The sequence below is a fragment of the Phyllostomus discolor genome, chromosome 8, assembly GCF_004126475.2.
Source record: "Phyllostomus discolor isolate MPI-MPIP mPhyDis1 chromosome 8, mPhyDis1.pri.v3, whole genome shotgun sequence".
In the NCBI taxonomy this organism is placed as follows: Eukaryota; Metazoa; Chordata; class Mammalia; order Chiroptera; family Phyllostomidae; genus Phyllostomus; species Phyllostomus discolor.
The window spans coordinates 6,368,763-6,390,152 of NC_040910.2; the positions used below are offsets into that span (position 1 = coordinate 6,368,763).

The 21,390-nt window shown below is 38.1% G+C and overlaps 1 protein-coding gene across 1 annotated transcript in view; it reads right to left on the reverse strand.

Moving 5' to 3' along the window:
• Positions 1 to 21,390, reverse strand: part of SCLT1 (sodium channel and clathrin linker 1) — a 92,713-nt gene that overhangs the window by 62,584 nt on the left and 8,739 nt on the right. The window contains exons 3-9 of the mRNA XM_036031818.1: positions 16,277 to 16,335; positions 15,661 to 15,733; positions 10,530 to 10,585; positions 9,104 to 9,239; positions 5,948 to 6,070; positions 4,098 to 4,163; positions 115 to 185 (exon numbers count right to left, since the gene is read on the reverse strand). Coding sequence (XP_035887711.1) covers positions 115 to 185; positions 4,098 to 4,163; positions 5,948 to 6,070; positions 9,104 to 9,239; positions 10,530 to 10,585; positions 15,661 to 15,733; positions 16,277 to 16,335 — 584 coding nt within the window. The remainder of the gene's footprint in view (positions 1 to 114; positions 186 to 4,097; positions 4,164 to 5,947; positions 6,071 to 9,103; positions 9,240 to 10,529; positions 10,586 to 15,660; positions 15,734 to 16,276; positions 16,336 to 21,390) is intronic.

Below are 21,390 nucleotides of genomic sequence, written 5' to 3' on the forward strand. Positions count from 1 at the left end.
TACATACAAAACTCAAAAGGGAGGGAAAAAACACCCATTGGGAAAATTATGGCCTTATCAGTTTCTCCGGAAAATAATTAACACTAAAGAAAGAAAATTAATTTAAAAAAATACCTAAGTTGTTTTCGGAGTCGCTCGATTTCCACATTTTGTTCAGTTACTGTTTCCAGAAAGTGTTGGTTAGTCTGCCACAGGAAAAAAATAAAAACATTCACTGTCAGAACATTTAAAGCTACTTTGTTAAAGATTAACTGTAGGACATATGAGTAGAGAAATAGAATGAAGTAATGATGATGATTAGATCTGTGGAGGGTAAAATAAAACCCTGGCCATTTTTCCTTGCCTTTACTGCGTCAGGGGCCACCTGCTTCCGCCCAAACCACGTGTGTCTGCATCTCTGCCCTACGGCCTTCCCTGGCACCTGAGCCTCCTCTGCTCCCTCACTGCGCAGAGGGCGCCGGGCGTCAGAGAACTCAGGTCCCCCGTCTGCTCTGGAGCAGCCCCATAACAGTGACCGGAGGGACTGGTCTCGCGGCCCTGGGGGAACAGCTCCGAGCCCGTGTTGGACAGGGGCCCCCACCGTGTGTGTGGGTGGGATGAAGGCTCAGTCACTCACAGAGCTGATCTGCTTCCAGTTAAAGACCCTTCACTGGAGCCCCTCTTCCCTCCCGGTCTCACTCCCCCACACCCCTGCTGGTGCACTCCGGTATCATCTCCTGAATAAGCCACAGGCTTTGAAACCTGTCCCTCTGGGTCTGCTTGGGAAGGAAACTAAAGTAAGATATGAAGCGGTTTTCCAGGTGTAGAACATTTTTTTCTAGGGGAGCTGATTCTCTTCTGTAAGTGCTGGTTTCACCGCGATGGTATCAATTCCCCACCCGTCTCCACGTGTCTTATGTGCAAAATCATGCGGACGACAGCTAACTGGCAGTCCTGATTTCAGTCTTTCCCACCCTGGCGGACCACACACACGTCTCCAACAAAAGTCCCGGGGGTGGTCTTCACTGTGCTGCTTCTCTCAGTCTCATGGACTTTGTAGTTTCCACACAGCGCTCTCTCTCCCCGCGCCGGGATGTCCTGGCTCTGCCGGCGTTCATCCCTCCACGCCCTGTGCGGTCCGCTCGCGCTAAGGCAGAATTTCCTTTCGACATTTTGATAAAACTTCATAAGCACTTTTACGATGCACACTGCATTATATTTAAATACTACAATGCTGAAAGTGTATGTATTTCTGGCTACAACAAGAACCTTTGTGTGTGTGTGTGTGTGTGTGTGTGGACCAGCTTGTCCCGGACCCCCAGGGTCTGGCACAGGATTCAGCACATTTTTAGGACGTCTACTTCTGAGAGATGAATGAATGGATGGCTGTCTTCAGGAGACAGGAAAGCAAGCCTCTGCACTGCGTCTTCACTGTTATCTTGGGAAGGAGGCTGCTGCAGACCAGGATTCAGTATCCAACTCACAGACCACCACTCAAGGGACCAACTACCACATGCAGAGAAGGAGGACAGAATAATACATAGGAAAATTATACATCAAAAAATTAAAAAAACAACAACAAAACAACCTGGGTGTAACGTTAGGCATGAACCAGGAAAGACATATGGTTACATGCGAATGACTGAAGGGCTGAGTTGAGAAATGAGCTTCTATATCACTGCAAAAGATAAAGCCATGTGTCAGCGGGAAGAAATCTGAGGAGAGATTTTTAGCCTTCCGATAACCAGAGCTGAAAGGAAAAGGCTGTTAGGGGAAGTATAGTATCTCTTACAGGGGATAGTCAAGGCAGAGGCGGACTTACCACCTAGCTGAAAAGCATTTAATGGGAGGGTGTGTACTTCGTGTGGGGTAGCAGGTGACCTTCAATGCAATTTCAAAGTCTCCTGTGAAGCCGCTTCAACGACTTCGGTCCAAACCGACTCACTTCCCTGAACTCCTCTGTGGTGTCTGTGTTGCACGATTAATGCTTTATTACATATACTGTTTTGGCACTAGCGTAAATAATGCTTGTGCTTTTTCTTTTTTTTTTCACACTATTTGGGAGCACCTTAAAGCTAAATGATATAGAATAATTAGTAGAAGTATAAATTGGCATCATGAATTTTAAGAAGCTGGTGTTGGTAACACACGTAACTTGGCAGCAATCCTAGCGGGAGCTCAACAACTGCACCTGACACACGGCCTTGTTCTGTGTGTGTGATCAGACCCGTAAGATTTGTGGACGCGGGGACTCATAAAGGCCAAAGGAAGCATCTCTTCCGGTCATCATCTATTTCAGCACTTTAGTCACTGACTATTTCACAGTCTTTCCTTCAGTAAGAAGGTTTCCAACAAGTAGACCAGGGCTCTGTGGACAGATGCACTTTCTCTTGCAACTAGAGAATCTATTCCAGTGTGAGGAACTTAGTATGTAATTAACAGATATTTTTGAGTAATTTTAGAGAGATAAGCAAACAAAAAAGAATATGATTCCAAGTAAAGAGAACCTGCTGCAAATAGAACTCTTACTGTATCTAGTCACAACAACTAAATGTAAACTTGCCCTTTTAGGGGCCATGCAGGTCAGGGCATTTAACCTCTGGCAGGTTATCGATGTGCACTGGTCACAAAAGCTATTTTATTTACTTGGTTTATACTCGTCGATTTTTTGTGCATCTATAGAAACCTATTCATTTAATGAGTTTATTCATGTAATCAGGAAACTTTTAAATAGAAGCTGTTTAATGTTCAAAGGGCACTTTTCTTCACGTTGATTTTGACCCCGGCCCTGTGACTGGGCTCTGAACGTGCTCTGGGACGCACGAGAGCACCACAGTCACCGAGCCACCCCTGTGCACCTGGCAGTCCTGCCCGACACTTCCTGTGCACACTAAGAAACCTCACACTTTGAGGTTTCCCTTAACCATTGTCCTTACTCTCACCGCACTAGTCTTTTATCTGCTCTGTGTAAAACAACTCTCTTTTATCCGTGCCGTAGAAATTTTTAGTGTATTTCCTGTGATTACTCAAATATTCTTTTCTCATGACTTTCACCACAATGATTCTGGGTTCTTTATGATAAAACAGGGGCTACGCTGTGCAATATACCAAAGAGTTACACAACCCCCGCAATTCTAGGGGGCATTCTGAAACAAAGAAGGGATGATTGTGATGTTACATTATTAATTCCAAGTAGAAATAGGATTTTTTAATTATGGAAATCAGTCAATTTGTTTTGTATTTTGTTAATACCATTTTAAAACCCTAAGAAGTATATTATAAGAAATTATAAGTGACTGGCAATTCTAAATGTTAACATAAGTAAAATAGGGTAAAGCTGATTTAATATGTTTACATGGTTAAAGGAGAAAATTTTAAAAAATAGAGTAAAATTGTACAGCTTACGTTTGCTGGCACCACACCGCACTTAAACACAGACATTTTCATTAGGTACTAACAAGAAGTAACAGAGTCACTGAGTAAAGCAGAGAAAGGAAAGAGTGTAGCTACCTGAGATGTCACAATCCTATTACTCAACAATGAGGTGAAATAAAACCCCAAGAAGGAAAAGAAAGGGGAAAAGAAAAGAGAAAGAAAAAAATCTGAAAGGAAGGAAAAGTTAGAGAAAAAATGGTCAAGAGCAGAACTGGAAGGGCTAATTACATTTGTTTAGAGAAAAAAAAAAAAGGACAGGGAGACTGAGGTGCACCAGTGGGTGCCGGTGGTCAGTCAGCTACAGCTGGTTCTCGGTGTCCTGCGGTTTTCAAGAAACGAGGCTCTGCACTGATGTGACCGTTCTACGGAGCACACCAGCAGCGCACGCGACCTTTCCTTGAGGAGGTCACGGTCTAGATTACTCTCAGGAGATCCCACCTACGGCCCTAGAGTAGTTTCAAATGAAAATGTATTGCAGATAGATGTTCGCTTCAGCTCTCCTGTCGTGTTATTAAATGTGAAAGAAAAAGACAGATAAAAAGAAAAGAATACTCCTTACACTTACCTAGTTTAATTTCATGCAACCATTATTTTCTGCTAATTTACATTAGTATAAATAAATATTTATAATGACAATTTCTACTGTATATAAGCAAGTACACTAAATAGATAGTTTCACTTACCATTTCTATGTTCTCATTAGTGACATGCAGCTGCTTGGTCAGCTGCTGGAAGCTGCTCAGCTGATCCTACGGTACAAAAGGTAGGAGGGGACATAGAAGCAGCATTCGGTTTGCAATTCTTATTTAGAACTGAACCAAAGTGAAGTTTAAAATCACTATGTCTAAGTCTAGATAAAATCAATGCCATTTCTTCTATTACTGTGTGAATTGATAGTTGAAGAAATAATACATTTTTACAGAAATGATTACAAAATTAAGTAAGTAGACAACATGGAAAGTCATGTAGTTATTTGTTTTTTGTTACACTATAATCTAGAAATCAGTTCATTAGTAAGTAGACGCGCTGGAGAAGTCTTGCCCAGAGCTGGAAACACGCTGAGACCTATCAGAAACCGGCAGCGCAAACACGGCCAGGAGTTCCTGCCCCGCTCCCTGCTTTTGCAGATTCTCGCAGCTTCAACGCCACAAGGTTTTAATTGTTGGACTGTCTGTGACACTCCTATTAAACTTCACATGTGTGGGTGACAGACAGTTGGGAGGAGCTGCTAATACGTCAGATGACAGAATTAAAGACTGACAGAGAACTGGGGAAATAAGATCATGGTATTGTTTCTGAAGCACTGTGAAAAGAAATTACTGCACCGCTACAGTGCAAACATAATCCTACTCAGGTGAAGAAAAAAACAAAATCACGATGGCTTAGGTGACTGACCTCAATAAAGAAACAACCTTGGAGAACATACTTATATTAGAAACGCTTTCTATATATCAGCAGCAACAGTCTTATGGGTCAGATCACATGGGCTATTTTTAAACCAGGGCATATAGAGAAAAGTTATTTAGTAAACTGCAAAGCATCGTGTAAGTATTGTTATGACTTCTTCAGGTAGGAATTTCCAATTACAAACATTGCCTTCCCAGTATCTACAGAAAAGCCATCAGAATTGGAGTTACTCCATAGTTTTCAATGCTCCTAGCAGAAAAAGGACAGATAAAAGGATAAAGGAGCACATTTTCTGAAGGAACGGACGGCCCTGTGAGACAGGGGTTCTCCTCAACAGAAGCTTAAGGTGACACTGACCTATCCGCTTTGGAAGAATATGAAACAGGGGTGTCAAACTCCTTTTCACGAGGGCCACATCTTTTCTGATGTGGCATCAGCCTCGTGGTTACCTGCAAAGGGCTGAATGTAACTTCAGGACTGTACAAATGTAACTACTCCTTCACAGTTAAGTGAGAGTTTGGTGCTGCCACAGGGACAGGGTAAAAACCAGGTGCCGGCCAGATAAAGCAAGGCGGAGGGCCAGATTCGGGCCTTGTGTTTGCCACCTGGGATGTAAAATGATTCTTGTTTTGGATAAAAAGAAGTCTTTAAGGAGTCATTGATATCCTTCCCTATGGTAAAGTTTTATTCTGATTAATTTATGTTAGACACACTTGACATCTCTTTTAGTAAAAGGTCACATTTAAAGGTGTCAATTTTCATTTTACATAGTGTTATGATAATTGAGCAAATTTCTTCATTGGTCATGATCCAATGAACAGCTTTTCTCTTTTAAGCCAGGTAGGAAATCAGGAACATAAAAGCTTTAGAAGCCCATTTATACATAATAATCTAATAGCTGCTTCTTAACACTAAGTACGGCTTTCACTGCTAAGCACACCCTCAAACCCAGTGTGCACCAGCACAGGCTGTGATGATCTGTTCCACAGATCTCTGGCCCTCAAAGTTCTGTTTATCGTTCACCCAAACGACACACTGGAAACACAGGCATTCCTCTCCAAAACCGAGTTTTTCCGGGATGCGGCTTCTTCCTGACGTAAAAGAGAACCGTGATGCCCGAGATTACCTTTTGTTTTTGGCTCTCAGCTACGTAAACCTGGGCTTCCGTCACATGTTCCTGGTACAGTTTCTGTAGTCGGTTCAGCTCCTGCGAAACGGTCTGCCACAGCTCCACGGCCTGATTCTTCTCCTGCGAAACAAAAACATTGGAGGACTCATTCAACTGTTAGCAGGCCACTGTACAGTACAAAATACTCATATTCTTTCACAGAGTAAATTCTTGTACATAAAGTAACAAAAATAAAATTCTGTGTGACGATGGTATAACTGTAATATTAAAAGAATTTTTTTGGAGAGTGGGGGAAGGAGGTAGAGAGGGAGGGAAACATCGAGGTCAAAGAGAAAGACTGACAGGCTGCCTCTCAGGTGCCCCCGCAGCGGAACTCAGGCCGCAGCCCAGGCACAGGCCCTGCCCTGCCTGGGACTCAAACCAGCAACCCTTTGCCCGGTGGGGATGATGCCCTCCCGGCTGAGCCACACCAGTCAGGGCTGACTGTAGTGTTTTTTGATGCCATGAAGTTGTATTAATAATTTAGAGAATAAAACTGAAGATGAAAATTCCTTGAAATTTTCTCTTTATTTAGATTTCATAGGTAAAAATTAAAATCCTTAAATCAGAGATGGGGATTAAACCACTCTCCTTCCTCATCAACAAAGCGTAAGCCTTAGCAATTACTGACAATGAAAATTACCCCAGTAAAGTACAAGACTTTTTGTGATTGTAGAATACATGTTTATTGCAGAAAATTAGGAAAACACAGAAAAATAGAGAAGAAAATAAGAATTACCTATAATTTTACCAACTGACAGTAAATACTACTAACATTTGATTATAATCATGTTTATAAATGTTGGATGTACTGACGTTTATAAATGTAATTTTGGGGGAAAATTTTGTACTTTTTTTTTAAACAAAACTGGAAATCATATCATGTGCTGTCTGTATTATACAATTTTCACTTGGTATTTACAATGGGAATCTTCTCAAGTCATTACTCTTTCAATACAGCAATTCTCAAAGTGCGGTATGGAGATCCTTGAAGTCAAAATTACGTTTCCAAAGAAACAAACCATTTGCCGTGTGGACTCTCATCTTCTGATGAGAGTCAGTGGAGTTTCCCAGGGTTTATATGATGTGATGTGTGATGCTCTCATCACTCTGACGGCTGCTACAATGTGCTCTTATGCTCCCATTCATTTTTAAAATGTCTGTTTAAATCTGCAATACATAGAAACTGATAGATAAACAACCTACAGACCCCAAAATCTCTTTGGGGTCCTTAATAATTCTGAAGCATCCTGAAGAGCAGCTCTGAAACCCAGGAGTCTGAGAAACACTAGACGAGCATGCAGAAAGCATTCTTTTCTTTTTAGGGGCATGGAAACGGAAGTTCAGGCCATTGGCATGGGGCTCCTCAGCAAAGTAATGGCAGAGTCAGAGAGAAACCTTCATGGAAAAATTTGTAGCTAATCTGCTTTCCCCTTAAACATTTTTTTTGGGTAATTTATTGGTTTTAGAGACAGAAGGGGGGGGGGAGAGACATCAGTTTGTTGTTCCACTTATTTATGCATTCATTGGTTGCTTCTGGTATCAATATGTGCCCTGACTGGGCTTTGAACTGTCAACCTTGGCCTATAAGGACAATGCTCTAACCAACCGAGCGACTCGGCCAGGGCTGCTTTCTACTTTTTGACTGCTCAAACTTGGACCTCAACAAATCCTCTATGAAACAACTGATCCAAATGCAGCAAAAAAGTGAGAGCTTTCCATCTACATCTTGTGATGCAGAGGCAGAGAGAGGAAAGATAGGAGAAAAGGGTAAGGTATGGGAGTATGGTTTTAAAAAGTATAGTTAAAAAATTTGGTCAAAAAAGAGTAAGTAATTTTCAAATTTTAGTAAAATTTACCACTGGGAATTATAGCAACAAAACTACCAGAGAGAGATGCTTTTAAGAGACATGCCGATTTTTAAAAATTTGTTTTTGAAACTATAAATATAGTAGTTTGAAACTACCAACTACTACATATTTCTTCTGCATAAACATGTATAAATCCTTCCTGATAACACTAGTCTAGAGCAAGTAAAAAACACAATTTCCTCAAGTTTCTGCCTTCTAGGGCCTTCCAAACTCCTTTCCTTTACAGATTAAAAAAAATCAGGGTTCAATACATGCTCCTGATATCAAGGTAAATACAACATATCTGATTAACCTAAAATGTCACTTTCATAAGTAAACAATTCCAAAACCAAATTTCTGAGGAATAAAAATATTTGACTTTTCACAGATAACTATAATCAAAATTGTAATATAGAATTTCTAATCCCCATTTATAAGTGAGGAAACTGAGGCACACAGCTAGAAAGGAGAAGAATTGGGATTCACATCCATGTCAGATATGAGATGCCTAGGATATAAAGCAGCAAATTAGAATAAAATTCCCTTACGTATATGTCAAATAATTAGTACTGAATGCAGAATATTCATAACATGGCTTATCAAATATTTCAATACAATGAGGGAAAATAAAACAAGAAAGAATCTAATTCTAGAAGTATCATTTTAGAAAAATGTAATTGTAGAAGTATCATTTTTGAAAAATATAATTCCATAATCTTTGTAAATGGAAGACAAAAAAAATAAAAAAAACCAACAAATATTGGAAAGTGGATAACTGATGATTTTTCTCTTTAAAAATATCCTTTGACATTAAAATATTTTGTAAAATAAATTCAAGCCCTGGCTGGCGTAGCTCAGTGGATTGAGTGCGGGCTGGGAACCAAAGTGTCACAGGTTCGATTCCCAGTCAGGGTACATGCCTGGGTTGCAGGCCATGACCCCCAGCAACCACACATTGATGTTTCTCTCTCTCTCTCTTTCTCCCTCCCTTCCCTCTCTAAAAATAAAGAAATAAAATCTTAAAAAAAATAAATTCATGTCACAAGCTTTATGAGTCAATTAAAATACATATTTCACAACTACATTTATAACAATCAGGGTATTATTTAAAAGGTTTGTTACATGTTAACTATTGCGTGAATTGTAGAAAATCATGTTCACAATTTTGTTATTTTGCTATCATAATTCATAAATAATGATTAACACAGATTTTTAAAAGCTGTTTATTCAGAAACTGAACTTAAAAAATATATATGTCACTCACTTGGTTGGCTAGGTGTAACTGTTCCTGAAGATTCTTAACTGTTTCGTCATCCACGTATATATCACTTTTCATCTCGATGCCGAGGGGAAGGGCTTCCAGCTGGTTTTCAACAGCAGCTTTTAACTCACCGTGCAGCCTTTGGGGCAAATGGTTAGCACAGCAATCATCTAAATTCATTTTAGTAACACTGATTAATGTTTCAGGGTTACTTAAATAAACATTTGGGTTAAAAAAGAATTCTTTACCATAAAGATCATTTTTAAGCATACCTTAAAAATGGGAAGTTTTTAATCACCATTCAATACTGTGCTATAAGAATAAAAGCATTATCTTACAATTTCAAATGCATTAAATTGGAAATAATTAATTCAAGTCTAATCCAGTTTTTCCTAGGGAGTTTTTGAATTTTCAAAAAGGTAAAATTCAGATATTATACTTTAATTGATAAAACAAGACATTCAGAAAAATATTTAAAATGTGACAGTGTTTTCTTCTAGTAAATTAAATGGAAATGGGGTATTAAATCATAGAATTATTTGATATTTTCTTCACTGTGTTTCACAAAACTTATTTGATATTTTACTCGTCTCAGTTAGTGATCAGACAATGAAACTGTTGCTAGTTATGAAATCAAGATTACTGAGGCTTTTTAAAGCACATTCTTACATAGCTCGACTATAATTCTGAAAACCTTAAATTCAATGTAAACTTAATATTAAACTAAATTACAGATAGTTCATACTTTAAAACAGCTAGAAAGGCAAAGGAATATACAAATTAAAAGACTGATTAAGTACTTTATTTTAAAATTACACAAACCTAGGAGGAAAAAAGTTTTATAATATAAAAATTTCAAAACCATGCATATAATTATAAGCAGAAAATAGCATTTACTATTAACACATAAATAATAAAACTAAAAAATAAACAATGTATTATTACAAACACATACACATATAAAAACTTTCAAACGCAAGAACATGGCAAGTACAACGTTCAAGGCAGCGTTCACCTCTTGCAGAGGGAAGGAGGATGGGCTGAGAAGGAACACGTGGGTGGATGCCCCAACTGTGTGACATACTGGCTCTTAAGTTGGATGTTTGCTTGACAGGTTTGTGTTGTATCTGTATGTTTTATAACAATAATTGCTAACATTTAAAAGATGCCTATCAGGTAGCCTATTTCACGTACTTTATAGATGAAGAAACTACGGTACAAAGAGGTTAAGTAATTGTGCAGGGCCACACAGCTAGTAAGTAATGGAGCCAGGAACTGAACAAGAAATCAGGCCCGAGAGATAATACTCATAACTATACAAGTATAGTTATACTATATAGATATACTCTTTGTATTCTATAAATAAAATATCAGATAACAATAAAATTTATCTGAGACAGTAAGAACCAATAGTTAGGTGATACAGTACCTTTCATTTTCCTTGATGACATTTTCAAGATGTAGTTTCATCTCACCCATCTGTTTCTAAAAGAATAAAATATGGCTGTAGACATACATTTCCCAAACAATCAGATCTCGATTGAGTCATCCATTCATATGCAAGCAATCATATTCTAGGACCCTAGTCTCCAAATGAGAAATAATTATTCTTTACTTCCAACAAGCAATATTAGATATGAAAATATTAATGATACACAAAACTTGAAACATTCATTCTGAACAGAATATAAAGTATTTCATATAACACATTGAGATAGGTTTTAAATGTAATTCCATGATCTGTAGATTATTACAGAAAAAAGATGAAAGATATCATTATGTCACTAGAACAAGTATCAGATGCTTCCTTTACCATGAATATGCATTTTAATTAATTCACCTTCATTTAGATAGAGCCTATACAAGCACTTGTATTTCAAAAAGTAAAATATTAATGGTGAAAAAATATGTAAAGATCTTTAGCATTCATTCTTCCAGTCTCTGATTCACACCTTTATTAATTGTGTAAACTCTCTGCACTATACAAGGCTGCCACGGTAAACCAATGTGGTCACCAACGTCGGTAGGAAAGAAGGGAAAAAAATGATTAAAATACAAAGAAGAATAAAATATGTACTATAAAGGGAATGAGATGAAGGTTTGATTAATTTCCTCTGAAAGGATAAAAGGATCATAGGATTTCAGCAGGAAAGGTAGAGCATTTCTGGTAGGGAGAAATATATGCAACAGTGAAGAGCAAAAAATACAGCTAACACCAGAGTGACAGTCAGCTGTCAATAAAGGTGAGTGGGCGCTGAAGAGCAGGAAGGAGGCCATGTGAAATCCAGTTAAAGCAAAGCTGCAGCCAACTCCTGACCATCCCGTTAGTCTTGACTGGGTACCGAGGCTAGAGGAGAGGAGCCACGCAGGAGGGAGCCTGGCAGGGAAACCTGGAACAGTCAATGCTCCCGGCCTCTCTCCCTTCCTACCACAGAGGCTCAGGGCGGCCTGCCCTTGGCACTCAGTACCAGCCAATTCTGCCTACAAAGCTTGCTGGGAAGAGGAACCATCCCCAGGCCCCCATGGTGCCTGAATCACAAATCAAGGTGAACGAATTTACTAACAGATAATTGAGATCCGACCGAACATGCAGCAATGTCAGTGAGAGATAAAACTAAAAAGACAGGTGGCAGATTTTGAATGCCATGCTAATTAGGGGGTCGGGATTTTAGTGGAGCAATTATCCCCACTTTGTAATTAAACAAACTAACTGATCTTTAAAAGTTGCAAAAATGTCAGAATACCTTGAAAGTATTTTTATTACTCAAATAATTCTTAGGCAGGATCTATATGCACCAGCTAGGATTAAAGGTGGATGGGTACTGCCATGCCAAAGATTTTTCAGTGTAAAATATTCCCAAACACTTAGCAGTTGGAAGGAAACTAAATCTCAGTAGTACCTCTCATATCATCAGATTTCCTCCTGTTATTTACATTTTCTGGAAGGAAATATCTTCCATATAGAGAATTATAGCAATACTTTTCTTGCTTTCAAGACATACTATTTTTTGACTGGGTCCGTAAGATAAATCTTAAGTACTAGTTCTAATCAATAGTATCTGTGTGAGCTAGTGTTCTCAGAAGGAGCTATCGGCATCTTTGCATCTCTCTAAAAGTAGCAACCATTGTTATCATAGACCCTGGGGCTTCCAGCTTCTGTCGTCATCAATTCAGCACTATCACTCCTAGATGGAGAATGCCAAATGGAAAAATGAAGTTAAACCCTTAGTAAAATGGCCAAAGAGACATATAAATCAGATACATTATGAAAAATTAAAATTTTAAAAGTTTAATTTCATGATAACAAGCTATTCCATTTTGTAACAATCAAATCCACATATGTCATTATAGCAAATCCAAGAGAGTGAAATTAGCAGATACTTAAAGCACACTAGTCCTAAAAATAAAAGCAAAATGCCATTTGTGCAAAAGAGAGCTTTTTGTTGCTATTGTCAAATAGAAAGATTAAAGGACATTACTATGGGTGGCTCAAAACTTAAATGACCACAGGCTAAAGACCACTCACAGTAAAGACGAAGGAAACACTTAACTTGTGATAAAACAGAAACTGCAAATTTAACGAGATATTTGTTTTTGAAATTTGGTTCTACAGAATCACTTTATAAGTTTATATATTAGAAGAATGACCTTGGAAGTGAAAAGTATAAATAACTTCAAATGAAATAGAAAAACTTTATTTAAACTTTTATTGTTCAAGTAGAGTTGTCTCCATTTTCCCCCCACCACTACCCCCCACCCCAGCCATCCCCACTTCCCACCCCCACTCTGGTTTTGTCCATGTGTCCTTTATACACGTTCCTGAAAATGCTTCCTCCTTCTCCCCCCACTATCCCCTCCCACCTCCCCCTTGCTTACTGTCAGTTTGTTCTTAATTTCAATGTCTCTGGTTATATTTTGCCTGCTTGTTTGTTTTGTTGATTAGGTTCCACTTATAGGAACCTAAGTTCGTATGGTATATGATATGAGGTCATATGGTATTTGTCTTTCACTGCCTGGCTTGTTTCGCTTAGCATAATGCTCTCCAGCTCTATCCATGCTGTCCCAAAGGGTAGGAGCTCCTTCTTTCTTTCTGCTGCATAGAATTCCATTGTGTAAATGTACCATAGTTTTTTGATCCATTCATTTACTGATGGGCACTTAGGTTGTTTCCAGCACTTAGCTATTGTAAACTGTTCTGCTATGAATATTAGGGTGCATAGGTTCTTTTGGATTGGTGTTTCAGGGTTCTTAGAGCATAATCCCAGCAGTAGAATTGCCGGGTCAAAAGGCAGTTTTCCAGTTTTAGTTTTTTGAGGAAATTCCATATTGTTTTCCAGAGTGGCTGTGTCAGCCTGCATTCTCACCAATAGTACACTAGGGTTCCCTTTTCTGCACCACCTCACCAACACTTTCTGTTTGTTGATTTGTTTATGATGGCCATCCTCACTGGTATGAGTGGTATCTCACTGTGGTTTTAATTTGCATCTCTCTGATGGCTAGTGATGCTGAGCATCCTTTTCTATGTCTCTGGGCCCTCTGTATGTCCTCTGTGGAGAAGTGTCTGTTCAAGTCCTTTGCCCATTTTTAAATTGCGTTGTTTGTCTTCCTGGAGTGGAGTCGTGTGAGTTCTTTATATATTATGGAGATCACACCCTTGCCCGAGGTATCATTGGCAAATATGTTTTCTCATATAGTGGATTCTCTCTTGATTTTCATGCTGTTTTCTTTAGCTGTGTAGCTTTTTATTTTGATGAGATCCCACTTGCTTATTCTTTCCTTTACGTCCCTTGCTCTATGGGACATATCAGTGAAAATATTGCTGTGTGGAATATCTTAGATTTTCCTGCCTATGTTCTCCTCTAGGACTTTCATGGTGTCACGATTTATATTTACGTCTTTTATCCATCTTGAATTTGTTTTTGTGTATGGTGTAAGTTGGTGATCGATTTTCCATTTTTTTGCATGTATTATTCCAGCTCTCCCAACACCATTTGTTGAAAAAGCTATTTTTACTCCATTTTACGCTTCTGCCCCCTTTGTCAATATTAATTGACCACAGATCCTAGGGTTTATTTCTGGGCTCTCTAATCTGTCCCATTGATCTAAGTGTCTGTTCTTATGCCAGTACTAGGCTGTTTTGATTACAATGGCCTTGTAATACACTTTGATATCAGGTGTTGTGATTCCTCCTACTTTGTTCTTCTTTCTCAAAACTGCTGAGGCTATTTGGGGTCATTTATAGTTCTATACAAATTTTTGAAATGTTTGTTCTATATTTGTGAAATATGTCATTGGTACTTTAATAGGGATTGTGTTGAATCTACAAATTGCTTTGGGTGGTATGGACATTTTTATGAGGTTAATTCTTAATAGAAGAGCTTTATTTTTCAAAGATATAAGCACTGTGTGTTCTTATGGTAAAGCTATGTATCAAACCATTATTTTATAAATAGGAGACTGTTATATTAGATCTAATCATCTTATTCAATAAACCCTGACATTTACTTATACATCAAAACTCGAGGGCCTACTATGTGCTAGACTTCAAAGCACATGGTAGGCTCTCTTGTTGTCAGTGCATGAAAAGAAAAGAAAGAGATATAAAGTCCTTAATATTTACCATGTTCCTAGCCCCTATCTGAGGAAGTCAGTTTCGGGGGGTTCTTTTTATATAATGTTGTTATATGTTCTTTTATTTGCATTAAATTAAGGCAAGCCTGCTACTCTTGTCACAACTAAGCTGATGCAAAGATTGGTATTGGAGCCAAACACAAAGATGAGTATGTTAAAACCCTAAGACATCATCACTTCTTGGTGTGCTTAGCTGGAGGCACATACCATCTATTTAAGAAACGCTTCTCTTGTATGGTTATCCAGTAATCAAAAAGGCCAGAATTTGAGAGGGTAAGGAAGAAAACATTTTCAAGTCAAAGAAACAGGTTATAAATGTTAGGGATACTCTAAAAATGTGGCTAACTGAAATTCAGGTAGTATCCCAAACAATAATGTGCTATGTTATTCTTGTTCTCCCTGAGCGTGCTGTAGGGGCCCATGATGATAATCTGTCTATATGGACAGCTTCCTCCCTTTTCCCACTCCTCTTCTAAATAAAAGTTTTTAGAAAAAAGCTGGTACAGCTTAAGCTTATATTAGAAGTGGATCAATAGCTTATAAAATCTGATAGACACAATATTTGAAATTCAGGAAATAATTTATGCCAAAATAGTGGGAATGACAGATGAAATGACAGTAAAGAGAAAGGCCTAGAAGAGGTGAGATGGTTTTGGGTCTTCCTGAGGGAAAATGAACATGTAAGCAACTGATGGACTAAGGGTTGCTTCTAAGCATCGAAGAGACACTCCTGCCAGAGAGCAGGAGCAAGGAAACACTGGATTAAAAACCAAACTGAAGATACTCTTCACACACACACACACACACAGAATATACACACTTACAGAGAGCTAAATATTTTCTTCTTATCAATGTTTTTAAAAAGAAAGGGAGTCTATTTCACTATTTTTTATAATATTACAGAAAGATGGATAACTATGATGTCATACCTGATAATATTTCAGCTGCCCATTTAGCTCTTCCAGATGCTTATCATACTCAGTAATAGGAGGGGCTACAATGCTAAAGAAAAAATACAAAAACACAAGGCATGTTCTGTTCAATCTGGTTTAGTAAGTATGTAACTTATGAAATACATGGGACATCAAAACCTCTATTCTTATTATAATTTTACCAACAGCAATCAATACTTTGCCTTTTTCCTAAACCAGGGGTTCTTAGCCTTAGCTCAATTAGTGTTCTGTGCTGAATCGCCTTTGCTGCGGGGGGCGGATCTGTGCACTGTAGTTGTTCGGCGGCATGCCTGGCCTCCTCCCAACAGGTGCCAGCAGCACCCTCCCCCTCCGCAGCTCTGAAGAGCACAAGTGTGTCCAGACCTCGTCAAATACCTGGGGAGGGAGGGAGGCAAAGCACCCCAGTGGAGAGCCCCCCGTCTAGACTATCATAACACTGGCTAGTTTTTCTTTCCAGTTCGATGAGAGATCATTCAAACCCAATTACTATATAGCAGACCACGGAATACACATTCCTAACACTAAAGGAATTATTTCCACAATAATTAAGTGTAATTAAGAAAATCATACTTCTCTGGTAACTCAACCTTACCTTTGGTCAACAACTGAGTTTCCCAAAACGTCATCCCCCTCTCCTTTGAACGCAGCACTCTGTGAAAGAGAACATTTCCTCTTAAAAAGTGTTTTCTCAGGTCATTGCAGATGAAAATGACAGTAGTTTAAAACTAAATATGGTTAAAATGTTTGTAACCTTAGAAAATCTATTAATGCAATGAAAAAGGAGAGAAAAAAATCATCTCATTTGATGTTAAAAATGTATTTGGTAAATTTTAACACCCATACATAATAACTCTTGGCATACTAAAAACAGAAAGAACTTTCTCAAATTGTTAAAAAGAAATCTACCATAAACCTACTTCAATTACTGTTGTTTATGATGATACATCAGAAGCACTGCATTAAATTCATTACCATAAGGCTGCTTCCTCATCATCGCTCAAGTTCAGCCTGTACTAGAGGTTTTAGTCAATGCAGCCTGTTGTGCGAGCAGGTTGTCAAAGATTTAAAGGTTGAAAAAGAAGATAAATATTATTATTAGATAGGCCAAAAGGTCTGTTATGCTTTTTTTTTGTAAAATAAAAGACATTTTTCATTGTCTCCAATAACTTTATTGATTTGGATATTCTGAGCATGTGGGCTATCTCCCGCTATTGGCTTCCAGTGGGCAGAGGCCAGGGCTGCTGCTAAACATCTCTGATGCCTAGGACGGCCCCGCAGCGAAGAATCATTTGGCCAAAATGTTGACAGTGCCGAGAAACTTCACAAGTCACTCGTGACACATTCAGTCAGTCACAGCACCTTCTCTATACACTGCACGAGTCTTCTTTTGTTTTCATTGCATTTTTAACTTTTCTGAAATAATAAAGCATAATATGCCAAAATGTTGCATATCTTCTTCCATCTTCAACATTAAAATGGATGCACAAAAACTCACCCATTTTGATGTTATTTTTAAACGCATGCTGACATGACAGCTGTCACAACAGAATCTAACAAATTATTGTTTCAAATGAAGTTGAAGACAACTAAGCACTACTAGAGCCTCTACTAGAGGAAAAAAACATAATGGACTTTTTGGTCAACCCAATTATTATTTATAGACAATTTGACCGTTAACATAGAATCTACCAATTATTAGAACTAATAAGAGAGTACACTATGTCACCAGATAATCAATATAAACAAGTGGCTTTTCCAAATATTAGCAATAATTAGAAAGTGTAATAGAAAAAAATCCCATTCATTACTGTAACAAAAGGTAGTACTTAATAAATAAAAACAACCAAAAAATGTTGCAGCAACTTCACTGAAAAATTAACTATGCCGACTAAGGCTTCGGGTCAAAAAAAGAAAAGAAGAAGAAAAAAAAGAAAAATTGACTATACCAAAAGACATAAAAGAAGATCTGAATAAGCTGGATACTATATCATACTCATGGATGTGTGGAATAGTCAATATTATCAGTATATTTATTCTCTAAAATTCATTGCAACTGCAATAAAATTTTAAAAACCCAACAGAAGAACTTATAAAACTTGATTAAACAGCTCTTCAAGTCCTGATGTATGAGTGAATGTGCAAGACTAGGTCAGACACTCCAGCAGAGGAGGAGAGGGTAGGAGGAGGAACATGCCCTTCCACATAGCAAAACACTATGGTCGAGTAATTAAAACAACATGGTGCAGACACAGTACAATACTGGAAATCCAAAAACAGGTTCGAGCATTTATAGTTGTATGATATATGAAAGAAGTGAAATTATTACTGAGTGGACAAAATACTGCTTTTCAACTTATTGCGGGTATCAAAAAGACATTACATTCCAGCAATACTAAGTGGAGAAAATGAATTTCAGATAGACTACAGATCCAGAATTTTAAAAATATTTAACAATTAATGATTGTTAAGAAAATGTGTTGTTGACCTTGGGTAGAGAAAGCTTTCTCAAGCTCCCAAACTAAAGATGCCTTTTGTCTGTCCTGTTCACCAACAGTCCGGGCAGTGCTTGGCACACTGGTACTCAAAACACGCCTTCCAGCTGGAAAACACAAGTATTGCAACCCAGTAACAGAAAGACTGACATATTTCATGTCTAAATTTAAAACTTCTATACAGCCAAAGGCACCATAGGTGAAGTTAAAATGTCAGCGAAACATGTCAGCATGTAGCATGACCAAAAATCTAGTATCTCCTATAAAGATGGAGAAATAGTCAAACACACATTGTATGACAATGTTCAGTGCAGCGTTTATTGTAATAACAAAGAGAAAAAGTCCATCCATAGGATAACTGAAAAATAATAAAAGATCCTGTAAGTAGTTCAAGGAATTAACAAGATTTATATGTATCAACCTGGATATATCACAAAAATCAAGAGGCCAGTTCTATGGGTGGCGGGGAGTGGCACAGAGGGGAAGAATGAGGGATTCAAAGGGATCCTTAAGAGATCTGTAATTTTCTGTTGTTTTGTGTGTTTTTTTTTAAGAAGTGTTCACGATCACATATACAATTAAAAACCAATAAAAGACACAGCTGAAAGAAGCCTCTGAATTCTAAAGTTTTACATAACTGATTTTCAACATCTTATCTCCGTACACACTTATTTTACTTACTGCCCCAAGGGCCCATGTTAGGCATAGCAGGTAATACAACGGCAACCAATGCATGGTCCTTAACCATAAGGCAGGTCGCAGAGTTGAAGAAGGGAGAGGCAAATAAACAAGAAACCGCAATAATAAGAGTGAAGACATGCTATGTAAGAGGCACAGAATGTGAGAATGAGTAGGAGAAAGGAAGACTTTTTTTATTTGAGTACTGCACACATATAGAAAAGCACTTGCTTCTATTGCAGGTACGCCACTCAGTTTCACAAGGTGCACCTACCAGTGCACCCAAAACTCAGAGCAAGAAAGGGAACGGAAGCAGTCTTCGCATTTGCACAGCAGGTACTAAGTTAACAGAAATGTGTGCATATTGGTACCAGGGACTTCATTTTCATTTCATTTCTGTGGGAACATCAAATCAAAAGCACACAGTTTTGGTAAGTGAAAGCTTAGTGAACTTGGTGTCATGCAAAATGAAGTGAATTCCTGATAAAGGCCTTTTCTTATGGGTCTACCCCGGACGACCCTGATGACCGCTGGGGCAGTGTTCGAACAGGGCCGGGACCGGCTGACTCTCCCACAGGCAGCACTAAGGGGGCTGCTCCCCATCTTCGCGGACACTTGGATTCGCGCCTTCACGTCAGTCAGTGGGTGTGCAGCGGGACATCGCTGCTGTTTTAATTTGCATTTATCTGACAAACACCAAGGTCAACACCTTTTTATAACTTTATTGACCATCATGAAGTTACATGTTCAAGTCTTTTGCCTGTTTTCCTGAGTATTTTTTGATATTCATTTGAAGAGATTTTTTACATAATCTAGCATGAGTTTTTCCCAGACTGCAAACATGTTTTGCCACTTACAGCCTGGCTTTACTTTCTTAATGATGCCTTTTAACGAATTCTTTCGTTCTGACTTAGTCCACTTTATCATTTTATTTATGATTACTGTTTTTTTGTGTCCTTTTGAAGACAACATGCCTACTGCAAATTGACAGATTTGTTCCCATAAATGTCTTTCTAAAAGCTCTATTATTTTACCTTACACATTTAGATACACAATCAACTCAGAAGTAATATTTGAGAATAGTATGAGTAAGGATCAAGATTAATTTTTCTTCCTAAATGGAAATCTGATATGTGTAGAGATATTTCTGAACTCTGCTCTGTTCGACTGGTTTATTTCTCTGTCCTTAGTGAATGTCACACTGTCTTAATTTTTAGAGCTTTACAGTAAATCCTGACATCTGCTAGTATCTGTTCTCCAGCTTTGTTATTCTTAAGATTGCCTTAGCTCTTCTTAGCCTTTGCATATAAATTTTGGAAATAGCTTCAGAAGTTTGAAGAAAAATAAATCCTACTACCATTTTGATTGAAATTTTGTTGAATGCAATTAATAAGCCTTACAATCTGTGAACATAGTATATTCTTATATTTATTTCATTTTTCTTTAATTTGATCAATGTTTTAGTTTTCCAGTCTTACATACTTTACATTAGAACTATTCCTAAAGATATAATATTTTTACGCTACTCTAAGTAGCATTACTATTTTAAATTTCACTGTCAATTTGATTATTGCTACTTATAGAAATAAATTTAAACTTGTAATTTTGCCTCATATTCGAAGAAACTATGAAGTTCATTCATTAAATCTGACAATTAAGATTTTTTGGTATTTTCTATGTATACAATCTTATTTTCTGCAAATAATGACAGTTATTGCCTCCTTTCAGTTTTTATGTATTCTTTTTGCTCAGACTTTAGCATGGTGCCGAGCAAAAGTGGTTTTAGCATGCATTCTTGCTTCATTTCCATTCCCGGGGGAAAATTGTCAACCTTTCACCATCAAGTACAATGCATATCTAGTTTTCTGTAGCTAGCCCTTTCACACTGAAGAAGTTTCTTTCTATTCCTAGTTTGCTGAAAATTTTTATCATCATAGAGAACTGAACTGAATCATTATTTTCTAGATCTCTTGAGATAGACAATTTTCTTCTTTTTCCTGCCATTACGGTGCTTTGCTTTATTTTCAAACATGAAACCACCTTTATATTGCTCTCATATTACCTCCCCTCTTACTCCTGCAAGCCACGCAGTGAAAGGTAAGACCCACGATGAGTGGAGTCGTGAGACAGTCACGTGTTCTGGGCCCGTGGCCTGCAGGAGGAGCCCTGGGCAGCAACCCTGCACCACCACTGCACATAAGGGGCAGGAATGCAGAAACGATTGCACGACTACAATAACAGTACATGACAGAGAAGGACGTACACTTTCAGAGAATGAAAGCTAATGTCACCACAGAGTACACTATTAAGTAGGTGAAGATGTGCCCCTGCTTGGTGTGTTACCATTAGGCTTTGACAAATTATAACCACAATGCATAATGCAGGTACATCTAAAGAGCTGACCAGAGTCATTGTTTATCTGGCATAATCTTCCTCACAATCAAATCAGCCATAGCTTCCAGTAGATATGATGCAATGCACCATGCCCAGAAGTCTTCTCGGGCTTTAAAATCAATCTTATGTTCGAATCCTCCCT